The 15,145-nt window shown below is 52.8% G+C and overlaps 4 protein-coding genes across 4 annotated transcripts; all 4 read left to right on the top strand.

Moving 5' to 3' along the window:
* Positions 1 to 1,855: 1,855 nt before the first annotated feature.
* On the top strand, positions 1,856 to 2,745 carry J4E86_001177 (uncharacterized protein; the record flags this gene model as incomplete). The annotated part of the gene is made up of 2 exons (XM_051441747.1): positions 1,856 to 2,410; positions 2,497 to 2,745. The coding sequence occupies 2 exons, from the start codon at positions 1,856 to 1,858 to the stop codon at positions 2,743 to 2,745; spliced, it is 804 nt and encodes a 267-aa protein (XP_051307918.1).
* A 7,962-nt stretch (positions 2,746 to 10,707) lies between these two features.
* On the top strand, positions 10,708 to 11,325 carry J4E86_001176 (uncharacterized protein; the record flags this gene model as incomplete). Its single annotated transcript, XM_051441746.1, has 1 exon — positions 10,708 to 11,325. The coding sequence occupies one exon, from the start codon at positions 10,708 to 10,710 to the stop codon at positions 11,323 to 11,325; it is 618 nt and encodes a 205-aa protein (XP_051307917.1).
* A 1,254-nt stretch (positions 11,326 to 12,579) lies between these two features.
* Positions 12,580 to 13,160, top strand: J4E86_001175 (uncharacterized protein; the record flags this gene model as incomplete). Its single annotated transcript, XM_051441745.1, has 3 exons — positions 12,580 to 12,782; positions 12,873 to 12,979; positions 13,033 to 13,160. 3 exons carry the CDS (start codon positions 12,580 to 12,582, stop codon positions 13,158 to 13,160), a joined length of 438 nt encoding a protein of 145 aa, XP_051307916.1.
* Positions 13,161 to 14,072: 912 nt separating this feature from the next.
* Positions 14,073 to 14,633, top strand: J4E86_001174 (uncharacterized protein; the record flags this gene model as incomplete). Its single annotated transcript, XM_051441744.1, has 1 exon — positions 14,073 to 14,633. The coding sequence occupies one exon, from the start codon at positions 14,073 to 14,075 to the stop codon at positions 14,631 to 14,633; it is 561 nt and encodes a 186-aa protein (XP_051307915.1).
* Positions 14,634 to 15,145: the final 512 nt, after the last annotated feature.

The raw sequence follows: 15,145 nt of genomic DNA, 5'->3' as shown, positions 1-15,145 counted from the left end.
CAGAAGATCGCGGCCGGCTGCGATTCGACGTCGACGCTAAAATCGGGAACTCGCTACTCAGGCGAGCCCGCTGTCGTCCTCGCTTGCTCCTTCTCCCCACAACGCCTCACGCATTCGCCCTCCTCAAACACCTGGCTGTTGTCTCAGGTATACTCTCGCGCAGTGCCCATCTCTAATTGCCACCAGCACTCCGTACACCCGCTGCATCTGCAGCAGGCCGAAGTGCGTCATCCAATGCGGGCGTCGGGATATTTCTGTGGCTGGTAGATCCCAACTCATGGGGGGTGACGAAGCGCATATAGGGCAGGGTCTGACTCTATACCTTGAAACGGCCCACGCATGAGCCAATCTGAGGCCGTCATGCCTATGCGTTAGAGAACCATGACCGAGAGCCCTGCCATCGCTCGGTCCCACTGCTTACAGGCGGGTGCTACGGCTGCGTAAATGCCGGCATCGACAGCTGTCCTGCCCTGATCCGAGTACCGCTTCTTCGCCAGCAGCATCATGCTTCATGGGGCCCTGAGCCCGGGTAAGGCTCTTCCAGGCATGAAGTGCCGTCGACTGAGGCACCGGGCGTGTATGCCATTGAGATGCCATGAAAAAATGCCATCATTGTCACAGCACCCCTCTGCCAGGCCGTTTGGAAGCACTCGCCTCCGAGCATGACCCGAGCACCTCTCCCGCGCTCCTGGCTCCGTGTCTGGTAGACTGCGTCTCATCAATCTGGCAGACGGCGCTCGCTCGTGGCGCTGCCTCTTCGGGGAATCGCCTCGAGCCCCTGCCGTCTTGCTAGCCGGTTCAGAACGTCTTCAATGCACATCTCCTGGCCACCACGCTGCGCCAGGATCCCTCCTGCAGCGCCTGCAACGGCGTTGGAGATCTTTCTGGCGGCATTCTAGAAATAAACGACGATGGCATGGACCGCGCACGCCCCGGGCCCCACCGACCCTCGCAAGCCGGGCACAGTACCTCATGCCCATCTCATTTTGCATCAGCAGCCACTCACGACCCACGTCTGCGAGCATTGTACTCGTCCAGATCGCATGCCGGGGGCCCCCTCCTTGTCATTGATCACCGCATTATGCTTGACGTAGAATCAGTTCCTGGGCCTTCCCTACTAAGCTCATTTGGTGCTCCTCAGGAACAGAGCGTCTCGTGGGGACGACCCATTGCTGTACATGCTTGGATCCTGTGTCCGTGTGGCAATCGCACAAGACGGACCGGGCTTTTGAAGGGACCTACTGCCCGAGATTTTTCATGCCTTCTCCCATCAGGCAGGAATCTTATATTCCACGAGCATCCCCAGCCATACGTACTTTTCGTTTGTTCCCTACAAGGCTACAACCTATATTCGACAACCCAGACGCTTAACACACGCGATAAGACCTCGACCGATGGCGCGTTCCCCTAGGCCTTTCTTGCTCCAACATTTGTCAATATAACAAAATTCGAAATACCCAAACGCGTGCGATACAGCCATCGCAACTCCGAACACCAACTCAAACCAGGCATCCTTTTTCTGGCTCAGGTCTCACTGCGGCGGCCTGCCAGAGCAACCTAGCTCTGGTAGTCTCCATGCGTGATCGCAACACTGGCGAGTCCCTATCGAGGCCCTTTCCTCGACTACAGCGTACCAGGCGATGCCGGGGAAGAACATCACATACCGACCTCAAACGTCGAACATCAAAATGTCCTCCATTCCCATACCGGATTGCCTCCGGGATACCACCCTCACTCCTTCCTGCAGCCACACCAGTCTCAAACGCTGCAACATGCCGGCGCCGGCCACCACCCTACCTACACAGACATCGACACACATTCATTACATCAACCCCATCTTTTGCGCCATCACTCCATGTCGCAACACTCGCCATCCTCCTACAACGTGGGCTACCCACCGCCGCCCCAGCAGACCGCCGGACGCAAGCGCAGCCACCAGGACGACTTGCAGCACGAACTGCCTCCGAGCTTAGAGCAGCAGCTCAATCCCTACGCACAAGCAACGGGAAGCGTCTCACTACAACACGCGACCCAGGGTTACTCCCTTCAACAGTATCCGCCGCCCGCTCCACAGTCCTCTTTACCTCCCACACATCACCACCATCTGCCAAATACTCATCGCAGTAAGAGACATCACCCGATGGAGGGCCAACCTCCCTCTCCCGCTCAACACCATGGCCCTCCTAGCGTAGTAGGTCAAGAAGGGATGCCCCCGCCAGCGCAACGACCCCGCGGCCCAAAGCTCAAGTTCACGCCCGAGGACGACCAGCTACTCGTCGACCTCAAAGAGAAGAAAAACCTCACCTGGAAGCAAATCGCCGACTTCTTCCCTGGCCGCAGTTCTGGCACACTCCAAGTGCGGTATTGCACGAAGCTCAAAGCAAAGACCACTGTCTGGACGGATGATATGGTAAGTCGCAACCCTAGTCATGAAACGCGCGACGTCGTACATCGCATCCACAATCTCCGACATGCTAACCATAACCGGCAATACAGGTGGTAAAGCTTCGCAACGCCATGCAGGAGTACGAGAACGACCGATGGCGCATCATTTCCTCGAAGGTTGGCAGTGGCTTCTCGCCCGCCGCGTGCAAGGACAAGGCCGAGGCACTTGAGGCTGTGGAGTTGGCTGCGCAGGAAGAGGAGGAGGAAGAATCACAACATCGACAACATCAACACCAGGGTGCCTACTCCTCGTCTCAGATGGCAGCTGGTCCCAGCGATCCCGGCGCAAGTTACCAATGACTGGCCGACTCTAACTGCGATGGGCTGGCTGGCCAGTTCGAGAGCTTGCGTGCATGGTGAGAACAAAAATATGAACAGCAAGCATGCGCGTAGGCGGAAGGGAGGCAGTGTTGCGGGGTTTGTGCTGGACACAAACCTGCCTCTCTGTGGTCGATTTCGGCATTTGCAATACTCTTCTGGGGCACACACCAGCCTCCTAATCACTAAACACATTTCCTTTACGACGTACCACGATTTGGGCCAACGGTATACCCTTCCTCTTCCAATACACACTCCTTTACAAATTACCTGCATACTTTGGATACTACGAACGATTATTCCTTCGACGCGCGACACATTCCAAGCGAGTCCAGCATTGCGGTGGCGTTGGGAAAGAGACGGCTCGGGCTGGTATCACATCCTCCAGGGAGCTGTTGGGAGTTTGAGTTGATATGGACGGCATTGAGAAAGAGTCGGCCAGCGTTCCGGATACACAACAAGGGTGTAGGGAGTGAAAGAGAAGGAAACGATACCCAGGCAGAGTCGGAAGGGGCGCATTCTCATTGGTCTTTGTTTTACTCGTCACTAAATCTTTTCCTTTGTACATCACTGGCGGTATCGTCATATGCTTTTGCTTATTTACATCCACGCATTGCATCTATTCTCTTCTATACATAATCGTTGCTTCTTCTCGCGCGACACAACCTTGCCAGACATCTCCTTCACATTCTGCATGTCTTACTAGACTACGGTCTTCGAGCCAACAACTGCATCTTGCGCTTGGTTCTCAGAATACCCATTTGTAATCTGTGGCTCACATTCATCTCCTACGTCCACCTCTCAAGGCATGACACCCGTCATTTAATGTCAAATACCCATACCCGGGTCTTCCATCGCAACTTCGATACGCGATTTGCGATCGCATGTAAATCATAACCCGCACTTGATATCAATAATTTGGAATGCTATTATGCGCATCATGTTCGCTGATGACCGTGTGTCAATGCCGGGGTTGTGGCTTGTGTCTCAACCACAACTATGGGTTTCAGATCAAGCAGTTTGAGATGCGCATCTGAGACGAATATGGCCGCGAAGATGAGATCAGATGCTTAAGCTTCATGTTACATGTCGATAGAATCATGAGATCTGGATGCGCATGGCATGATGCTTTACAGGTGGTGGTGGTGGTGGTGGTGGTGGTGTCATCGGAGTTGCGGCCGGTCGCGGATGCAATAAGTCAAACTTATGCTGGTACAGTACTTCCATCATGCGAGTGAGAGCTACAACTACAAGCTTGAAAGAAAGCAATTCCAAATTATTGCGCTGACACTCATTTCGCAACCTGATCAGAGTGTATTCAAGCAAGCAGTACATCCCTATCCAAACGCGATGCCTCAAGACCCAGCTCAATGCCTAGTCCACAGCCAACACCACTACGTCCCCAACTACCGTTTTCCAAATACTTTCATCCCTTCCCCACGCCGCTTCCCAACCGTCTCGAACTAATGACACCAAGGCATTATCACCCATTACCAAGATACACATGAGCCCTTGCCAACCGATCATACTTTCGATATTAAGAAAGCGCGGGCTGACCATGCCGCATGCGGGAAGGGGACAAACCTTGTTCATAATATCCGGGTTAGTGATATAGTACGTTGTTCCCGCACACACCTCGCTACTGTTGCGCCAAATGGCGTCCTTTGGTCAAAGTAGGATATGCAGAGCGGATGCGGGCGCGGGAGGCGAAGAAGGCGCGGTTGTTTGTTTAGGATAGTGAATTGCGACGCGAACTGGACGTTGGTCACACCGGTTGATAGACAAACCACCTATAGCACCCTATAACAACGTGCGCCTAGCTTCGCGACTATTGCCTACTAGTCTACGGAGCAGAAGATGAAAAAAGTCTTCAAGTTGGGCGTTCACGATATGCGCTGGTTTGCATCCGACTCGTCCAAATCCCGAGCCAGTAGTGACCGTTTGTGCAGCACGATCCGACAAACCCTGTCGTAAGATTCCCTCTTGAGCACCCAGCTCGTCGTTTACTGGCCCGTACCAAGACGACCCTGGTCCTTAGCAGCCAGCTCGGGTGGCCACACGCACGCAACGAGCATGCCGCGGCAGGCATATGCTGGATTGGGGTTGAACCGGGGCGAGAGGGAAGTTTTGCTGACCCTGTGCAGGACGATCTCTTACCAAAGACATCCACCCGATGGGCTGATGATGATGATTATGATGATGAAGCTTTTCCGACGTGACCACTGCCATGGGCGCAGGCACACATGTCTCTCGCTTACACTTTCCATGGACCCTGACCGTGCAATCCCTTGCCTGTTGCGCCTATGCCGCACCCCCCATGATTGTGGATGCTCTCTTTCTGCTCATCAGCTGTGCCGTAGCAGTAGCGATCTCCTTCTTACGTGTACTCCGCTTTCTTTCGGGAGCTAGCTACTGTTGATCTAACCGACGAACGCAGAGGGTGGAGGTCACGAACGGAATACGCCGAAGGCGAAAGCGGAAGAGAAGCATCAGTGATCGACACGCCGCTGCAGTGGATATTGGGAAGCCTCACGTTGTGCCTTTTTGCTGGTAACAGCATCCTCGTCGGCCATGTGGCAGTGGCAAGAAAGCCGTTTCATGTTTAGATGTTGAGGTGGCGATTGCTATGTTTACCATTTGATGATGGATAACGAAGTAACTGCGAGGCGGAAAGCGGAGATCGTGTACTCGTGATCGACGAGGACCTGTGCTACCGAGAGACATCGCTTAGAGATGCATCGCGGGTGTAGGCTTCATCGGGATGTGGGGAGAACTACAGAGTCACGGCAGGTACTCCGGAGTGGGTGGAGGCCGTTGGGTGAAGGCCCTATTTGGCAATGACTTCGCTTATCCGCGGCCATCGATCTCATGGAAGCTGAATTCGCTAGTCATGCTCATCGTGCAGAGAGGCGTCTCAACAGATCGAGGGCACTGACGCGTGAGGCGTAGGTGTACTTGCTGATGTGGGGAGGTTTACTGAGCCCAACGCTGCTATACACATATGGTCCGCATCCTTTCCTTCGAAGACCATTGAAGACTACGTCATCCTCATTGTAACCTGCTCCTCGCAATACTTGAGCTGTCAATGAACTTGTGTTTCAATATTCACAAGATTCACCGAGGTTTACCCATACGTGATGCCTGACCGGTCACCTCCAAGCGTCAATGTATGCATCGCACCACCGCGGCGGCGATTGACAACAAGGGCTTGCTAGCTCGGTGCCTTGCTGCGCGATGCTGCACCGGCGCTGTGAACACCTGCATGTGCGCAGTACCCTGTCAATCGGTGAAGGAATATATCGAACGGGCGCGAGTAATACTCCGGCGCAGTGAGCGTTGTACCGTGCCGTCGCCGCATCCCGCCTTTTCGGTGCACTGTCAGAGAGGCAAGAGGCAACAATCCAGGAGCCCGGTAGATGGTCGGCCGGTTTCGAAGCAACCGGCTTTTCTTGCTGCTTCTGTGTGTCGCATACGATCTTGTGCGCCGCACAGCTGTCAAGTGTTGATGACGCGCCAAAAGCTGTAGCCCACAACATAGCGCGATGCGTGTGCCAGCTCCGCCGCCAACGGCCCGCAAATCTATTGGACGAATGTGAAAAATAGAAAGTGGAGTCGTAGCCAATAGTGTCGCCGAAAGTTGCTTCTTTTCGGGTCGCCCGTGAGGCGAGGTACATAGGCTATATGCGGAGCTGATATAGCTCCGCTTCCCACAACGGCAGAGCATGGTATCTGCGCAAACGCTTGGCAAATTTCGCAAGACCCATGGAAGATGCCGTTCGTATCTTTGTACGTAAGCGAGCGCGGATGTTGTTAAAGTTCCGCAAGATAATCGTGAAGGTGGGATCACATGATCAAGGCTATCGTGAGTGTAACTACCATCATAATATGACACTTTTAGGCGCCTTTTACTAACATCATCCGCGATTTCATTACCTTAAAATTGCGGGCGACTGTCTTTTCGATGTTTTAACTGCCGTCAGTAACCCAATGTTTTTCACCTTTAGCGTTGCTCGCGTATGCGTAATGACAGTGAATTCTCAAGGGCACGGCGACAGAGATAGCTTCTTGACCAGTGGATGTAGCATTGTTACTTCGTGCATGAGGCGTGTCGTCGCTGGTTTTACCCGATACGTGATCTAGATCACAGCATGGTTTGGCTGCCCCGGTGACGCTGAGTGACAACGAAGGGTTACAGTCTGGCGGGTGTCGACGCCGCATACATGGAGGTCGGTTGGAACAATTTGTGACAGTCTCGCTTATACATGTTTTGAACAGATAGCTCGAAGATTTCTAGGTAGGATCCATGAGTACCAGAGAGGGCAGAAGCTAGGCCGGCGCCTCAGGTCGATTTGCTGCTTGTCGCTGCGAAAAGGGGCAGCATCGCGTTCTCTCCTGAGTCTTCCAAAGTCCAGGCCAAAAAAGCGAGTACCGAAGCAAATCCAGGTTTTCGTTAAGGCGAACCACTTCGCCAGCCAAGGACATCTCACTGCCACACCCTCACCCGGAGAAGCTCGCGGCTGGTCATCAAGGGCGCGTGGGTACGATGTAAGGGTCCACGCTGACTGGCTTCAGGATTATCGGGTGCGCGTACTAGCAGACAGCGGCGTCGTGGCAGTGACGTGACGCTATTCGAGGGTACCCACCTACACTGCAGCAGCGCCGTGCCAGCAGTCAAGCCGCGGAGACCCTCACTCAGCGTCTCTTGTTCCCTATGGCACATCCGACGGCAATGAAGGCCACCACTGAGCAAACGCGCGTCCGGATTGACCGAGACATCACTCACCGGAGGCAAGCTGCGGGACTGATCTGGTAGCGAGCGATCCAACACACTCGCCATCCAGTTCAAGCCTGGTCGATAGTGGCCCAACGCTGACGATAGCACAATCACGATGCGCTGTCATATATTATTCGCCGCGCAATAAGACAGCGGCTATAGCCAGGTGGACATTGCCGTGCACGCGCTGTTGGCTGAGAGACTTAGTGATGGGGTGTTATTGGCAACGCTCGCTTCCCGTGCCAGAGTCCCAACGGTGTTGGGCTTGCGACGAATCTCCCGAGTTGATCGGCACTGTTGTGCATGTTGTTCTTGATGCGCTTCTTACAGCGTAGACTTCGGTTCCGGGGACAGCAGTGAGAGCCTCTTCATCCTTCAGGGCATCGATCATGCTGACAAAACTTGGCCTCGTTTAACATCCTCTTGCTCGACTTGGTTGCGCCCCTTCTTCCTTCTCTTCGCGGTCCAGCGTTGGCTGGTGCAATCGCTACCAAGAATATTCAGCCGGCTGATGGCTGCCAGAGTGGTTCAAGCGGCTCCACTGCGATCCGCGCCTCTGGTGGTATAGCCATGGTGTCGACGTACGGCTGGTGGTCGGCGCCGGTAGGCGAATAGAATCTGGCATGCCTGCTGTTAGTATAACCCGCCATTGCCGTGATGCAACTGAACACCAGTTCAGATCGGCGTTTACCGCTCACTCCAGGCGCAAGTTCAACTCCGTCTAGTTAGATACATCTCCAACTTCTTTGCTCTTTTGTTTCGGTATACGGAGTAACTCAGCAGGACATGTGCGAGACTTCGATGTCCAGTGTTCAGCTTTTGCCATAAATTATCATGGGCCGACCTCGATGCCTGAGACATCAGGCCAAACGATGGCGCGTTTCAGGAGCGGTGCCGCCGGCCGATGCTGCCACCGGAGTAAGCACCCGCATCGCCTCGCCCTCTGCCTAGATACCGTGTACCTTCGAGTCGCATAGTTCACCTATTTAACAAATCGTCTAGGTGCATAGTGCTGCTTTGTGCAAAGCTTTGAGAAGAAGTTTTCGAGATGTCATGTTGTGATGTTTTGTCTTTCAAAATCTCCAGCTTGATCCGAGTCATCTCCGGACAATGTCCGTGCTTTGCATGACGTAAGGGCGGACATCCCCAGCCACTTTCTTCCATAATCACGTTGAGGAGCTTTCTTTATACGTGCGCTTGCATTTGACTACAGTCCTCGGTGTTGCTATGGTCTCCTCCACCCATTGAGTATATCCTCAACATTCTCCAAAACTGATTGCTGGTCTGTTCCTTGGCCAGCGGACCGATCATCGTGATTTCCAGATCAATGTCCAATCTCTAGGGACATGTCGTGACCCCAGAGGACATGATCACGTACGTAAGGGAATCAGCGGCTGGCTACAGTTGACTTGCCATCTCGAATCGGTAAGCCTGAATCTCAACATAGCCATCGCAAACAGCCAGCAGTATCCGTATATTTTTCACGGCTTCATCTTATCTCATCGCAACACCTCGCTAGCTTCCTGAACTTGGCATTTTTGCCGAAGAACCGATCTCTTGAATATGCTTCAAAGCCTCATGTTCACCATCGAGTCAACTGATCTCATCGCTACCTCTACTCCTAAAACTCCTCATCTAGCTACAAGTTTCGTCTCTCTGTATCTCCATTTCACTACTAGGTAAATGCCATAGCAATCTCAGCATCCGCTCAACTTCCCTTCACCAATGTCACCAACACGATGTTTCTCCTTCTTAAGCTATGCGGCAAGGGTAAATGGGATGGGCCACGAAGGCAAGAAGGCATTGCTCAGGCAGTTGCCAACAGGAAAGCAGTCGTTTGGCAGTCGCGCTCGACTTTTGCGACGTTAGGCGCAATGCTGAGCCGGTGAGTCTGATGGAAGGAGTGACTGCGCATCACCAGCGCGTACACTACCGGCATCGAGTATGATCAGCGCGGTGCAATAGCGGATAGAAGAAGACAGGAAGAGGCGGTCGGTCATTACCTGCGGGGTTCGTGAGGATACAAACTGTAAAGGTTGCTGGACCCACTGCGCTGCTCCAATCATTGCGATGCCATATCAAGACCCTTATCTTGTGACCTTATCTCTCGGCGCATTTCTACCACCTTCTATAGCCGAACATCCTCACAAAACACATATCCTGGCACACAACGAGTCTGAAGGGAAAAAACGATACCCAAAATCCGCATTCAAGGCCGTCACCGACCGCACGCGATGGACCATCAGCATCACCAGCCGATATGGCCTTTAGTGGAAGGCGCTTTCGATTACACGATGAACCTGGCAAGCGAGCTCTGGACGATGATCTGGAGACCAGCCGAGCAGCCGCGTACGCAGCCAATGAGCGCGGTGGCTGCACAGAGCTCACAGACTGAGGTCGCGAGAGTGGGTAGTCGTCCGCGCACGAAGAGGTCCGGAGATATCGCGAAAGCTTGCGCAGCTGCGCAGAGAGAAGTTGAGCGATGATGAATTCATGCAAACACGCATGGAGAAAAATACATCTTTGGTAACGTGGAGCACCTATCAGACCAGGTGAGAAGCTAATGCGAATATCAGCGAAGATTTGGCGTTACTGCTACCGACACGTCAACGACCAGAGCTGACTAAGGATAACCGGGAGCTGAAGGTGAGTGACCATGTAGTTTAGAGCGGTTGATGACCGATGCACTAATCACCTTGCCAATATTAAGGTCACCGAAGTCGACGTCCCATGCGAGTGCAGACTGGATAGCCCAGCCAGGCGCAAAGGGCACTTGCGCACAATGAGGATTTGGACGGCGACCTTCATTGTCATGTCTGGAGCCCGGATGCCATAGCACTGGATGTGTATATATTCGAGAGAGGAGATTGGCTGTGCAACAGAAAACATTACTCCTCTTGTCGAGTAGAACCAATGTATGCCGAGTTGCTCGACCTTTTCGCTGTATCTACGGCAGAACTGCGCAAGAACCGTGGTTCAAGAACTATGCGGCGACAGTATATGTGACTCTTCGCTTCGGCGCGCACAACCATCTCCCACAACCATCTCCCACAACCATCTCCCACAACCGTCTCCCACAACTATCTCCCACAACCATCTCCTTCAACAAAGTCGCCCGACGTTGCAGCATACGCGCAGTTCATCGTGCGGAATCAACCGCTACCCCCACAATGTCTGATCAAGACCGATATGATGCCTTGACCGGCGCCCGGCAAAAGTCAATCATGGTTTCCGGCTTCGCCAACTGGAATGCATTCACACAAGCGACCGGCCAACTCCTCGCAGCCATCAACGCCACAGAGAAAAAGTACACTGCAGCACACCCAAAATCGACACACGAGATTTCCAGGATCAAGGATCTTCAGGCACGAATTCGCGAAAACAAGAACGATGCCCTCCAAAGCGTACGTAACGAAGCCGACTTCCCGCCAACACTACTCCAAGCTCATCGCTTTGCTGCGTACTACAATTCCCCGGAAGCGTTTCTGCATAGAAACAAGAACTTATGTGGATTTAAAGAACGCGCTACGGACAGCAAGAAGAACCTCGCTTCAGCACTAAAGCTGGGTATACGCATGAAGGAATTCGACGTTGCTGTAGTGGAGAAGTTCCCGAAGTTGTGCGAGGAGTATCGAGTCCTCAATGCCCGTTTGAGTGGCCAGTCGCAAGAAGAAGCCCGGCCTAAAGAGTCTGGCATGCTTGAGGAGCACCCCATTCCTCTTTGCGCAAAGAAGATATCTCTCAAGGACAAATATTTACAGCGTCATCGTCACGATCGCGCGATTTGAGATGCGCTCGGCGCAATTTGCCATTTCGCGACGCGAATCTTTGGATTGGGTCCACCACTGGGCAGCACTACACAGCCGAGCTTTAACAGACTACGCGGTGGTCTATGATTTGGGTCCAGGCTGATATATTTCGGAATCCCCGAAGAGTTTGACTACAACGACGTGCAGTAGTCCTTATTTATCTCGAAATCCAAGTCTCCGAACCGTCTATTTCCTGCACCGTGACTAGCGACTCGGCATGGCAGCTATGTGCTTGCGCATAGAGTTCATTCTTCCCATTCTGCTATTAATCTTGTGACTGATGCTCCAGAGTCCTCGAAGGTAGTGGCTCGGCTAGTCGAACCTCCTCGACACCCTGGATAATAGCCATTAGCCGCGCTCGCCCTTGTTCAAGAGTCCAAGAGCTCGGAACATGATTGGGGTCAAGTCCGCGGAACAGATATTCGAGCTGATGATCTACAAGAATGGTTGGTCAGCTTCGTACTTGTCGATAGCCCACGCCACAGCTTGTACTTACCCCCCATATTGTCAATACATTCCAAAGTCTCGGGAAAACCACGAATGGGCTCATTTGTTTTCGGATTGTGGATAGATAGCAGAATCGTATGTCGGTCGGCTTGAGCATTATAGGCTGTCGCGTGTGTGTTGTGCTCCCTATCAAGTTCTAGTACGACAATAAAGCATAGCGTTATGCGCACTCACCTCGCTTTTCTGACCAACAAATCTTTGTACACAATAGACAGTGTGCGACTTTCGGCATCCATAGAAGCTCGAAGAAGCAACACATTGTCGTGGAGACCTACAACCGTCCTTTCGAGGGAGACAAGGCGTTGCTGTATGTTCTTGATATCGATGCGGACAGTAGCGGACTCCATAGCAGCAGTCAAAGGGACGATGGAAATGGCATGCAGCTGACCGACTGTAGAGTGTAGCTGCGACTCGAGAAAGGCGAGCTCAGCTCGTCTGTTGCGCATGTTGAAGTTGGTATTCAAGATCAGATGATGTTGAAGAGACCCTTCAGTGGATGTTTGGTCGACGTGAGGTAACGATTGTGAGGGGATCGAGAGCTTGAACCAACCAAGAGCCACCACGAGGGAGAGCGCGCAATACTGAATATTCTGGAAAGCCCGCGAATATCCTTTCGCAGATGCACAGACTTTGCGACTTGCTGTTAAAGACTGGTGAGCCCCTCGGTTAATAAAGACCACTTCGAATTCGCACAACCATCGCATACATGAACATACCACTGCCATCATGGAGACCCCCTACGATATCGCGTTGCAGCTTGAGACAACTGCAGCCCAACTCCGCAGCTTCTCAAACCTCCCAGAGGCTCAACGCGAGGGAGCCATCAAGGCAGCTTTCCAAAATCTTCGGGTGCAAGTCTTGGAATTAGACGAAAGGGTACATCGACTGGATGTCAAATACATCGCTCTCAACAAACAGGTTCAGGCACAGTAAGTGATGTCAGAGGATTCAGACTAGAGGACGACATATTGATGAGTACGTGTTAGTATCTGGAACACCACGATGCGCCGTTATCACAGTACATACAAATATCCGGACATGAGAATGGGTCACATGCGCAACATCAAAACAAATGAGCCCATCATCGACTTCCCATTGCAAGCAAAAGACTTCGGCAGTCTGGATTGTATGTATTCCCCCGCATTGAACATGCTGTCACGCTAACCAATGTTGACGTAGCCTCTGAGTGTGACCGTATCGCAATCGCGTTAGGGAGGCCGGAAATGTTAGGCGGAGTGGGAGAAAGACAGCAAACAGTCATCCATTTGGTCGGACTCGATATTGCCGCCGTATACTACTGGGACTAGTCGGGATATATATAATAAGCTGTAACGGTTTTGTAGACGTTCGGTAGAGTGCTGTGGTGTGGGAGACGAGGATGGTTCGGGGGTACGCGTGGTGGCATTGTGCATCATAGTGACAGATCAATAATGTTGTTGGGATCTAGAGAGTACGTCGACGTGTAATTCACAGGATTTGGGTCAATTGAAATCCTCCGAAGAAGCAAATGGCTGATACGGATTTCTGGAAGGTGAGATGAGACTTGCCGGCAAGAGGGTGGTCGGATGAGAGTCAGCCGCATCGCTGACGTAATCAGCGTATTTTACGCGTCATTTCCAGCCCGCCTCGCGCATGCTTGCGCCTCGGTTCTCAATACTACGGGCAAACCTCGCAAAATCCATTCTAACACTGTACGGTTGCGACGTTCAGCTTAATGGTACAACACCTGTTGCAACACCCCTCAACCGCTGATGAGATTTCCATGATTTCCGGGCGCTGATTAACGCGCGCCTGGAATGGGCGCGTTGAGCTTCCCGAGGTCACGCGTCACCGACGCGGCGCATTTCCCACAGATCACGTACGGCCGATAGTCATGACCTGAGTCCTTGTTCAGATATCCTCGACTTACAGGTCTCCTACTTCCAGAGAAACGAGATGTGAGCCACCTTGCAAACACACATCGCGCACTCACTACTGTTACCATGGTTATGCATCGATGCGTTCCAAGGTTTCCACCTCAGACGCCTCCGGCAGATTAGCGTTGCAATGTACCCAACGATTCTAGCGTAGAGATCAGAGTCATTGCAATTTGATCAATGCGATGTGGGCGGATACATCAAGCTCATATGAGTCATCTCAAACAATGTAAGGCGTCCACTCAGTATACCTAGGTACATTGCTCAAAGGCTTCATTATGCATCAACGGCATACCCAACACCATGACGAGCGACGCATCTTCTACAGCGGAAAGCAGTTTCCATACTAAGGAAATGGCGACTGCGCTCGGAGAGATCAACCCCAACCCGCCTCGAAAGCCCCAGACTTCATCATCTACCAAATCGAAGGCGACATCAGCACTTCGAGCGAAGCAAGAGATGCGCAGGTTCCGCGGGACGTCCACCCCCGATCCGACGCTTGAGATCGACATGGACGAGTTCACATCCTTCACACAGTACCTGCGATCGTCGAAACGTGTTCTAGCCCTCGTGGGTGCTGGGTTGTCGGTCGCTTCGGGGCTTTCGACCTTTCGCGGCGATGATAGAAGATGGAGAGGTATAGAGCCTCAAGAGCTTTCGAATATCGAGGCCCTGGCGCAAGACCCGGTGAAGGTATGGTGGTTTTTCAGCGATCGGATGAAGCGCGCGCAAGAGGCAAAGCCAAACCGGGGGCACATCGCGCTTGCGAAACTCGCAAAGGAAAAGAGTGGATTCTTCGCAATCAATCAGAACATCGATGGTAAGCAGGCTTTCAAGGCTAGAGGCCGGAACAATGTCCACTAAGAATACCTAGGTCTATGTCAACGAGCGGGCATACCGGACGAGCAGGTCGCGCAAGTGCACGGCACCCTGTTCGAGATGAAATGCAGCAAGCACGCCTCAGACTCTACCGAACGTTGCGACTACAATACGCCCGTCTCCTATCCTGCCACCGAGGCGCTCACGATCACATCCGACATCAGCGACGCGTCCGTCCCTCTGCCTCCTCTCGATCATACCCAGCTCCCTCATTGCCCCCGGTGCGACAGCCTCATGCGACCGAGCGTTGTACTCTTCGGCGAAAGTTTACCGAGCAACCTCACCGAGGCTATACACACTTTCGTCTGTTCTGAACCTCTTGACCTGTTGCTAGTAATCGGTACGAGTGGCGTCGTCCTTCCGGCGGCGATGTATATACCCAAGGCTCGGAACGCTGGTGCGAGGGTCGCATATTTCAATATAGAAGAGTATCATGACGAGCCTGGATGCGTTTGGGCGGGCGACTGGATGTTCAAAGGTGATGCCGCGGTTATGGT

The sequence above is a fragment of the Alternaria arbusti genome (genome assembly GCF_024043155.1).
Source record: "Alternaria arbusti strain BMP 1465 chromosome Unknown scaffold_1, whole genome shotgun sequence".
In the NCBI taxonomy this organism is placed as follows: domain Eukaryota; kingdom Fungi; phylum Ascomycota; class Dothideomycetes; order Pleosporales; family Pleosporaceae; genus Alternaria; species Alternaria arbusti.
Note: the sequence above shows the minus strand (reverse complement) of the source record. Positions and strands in the feature narration are given on the sequence as shown.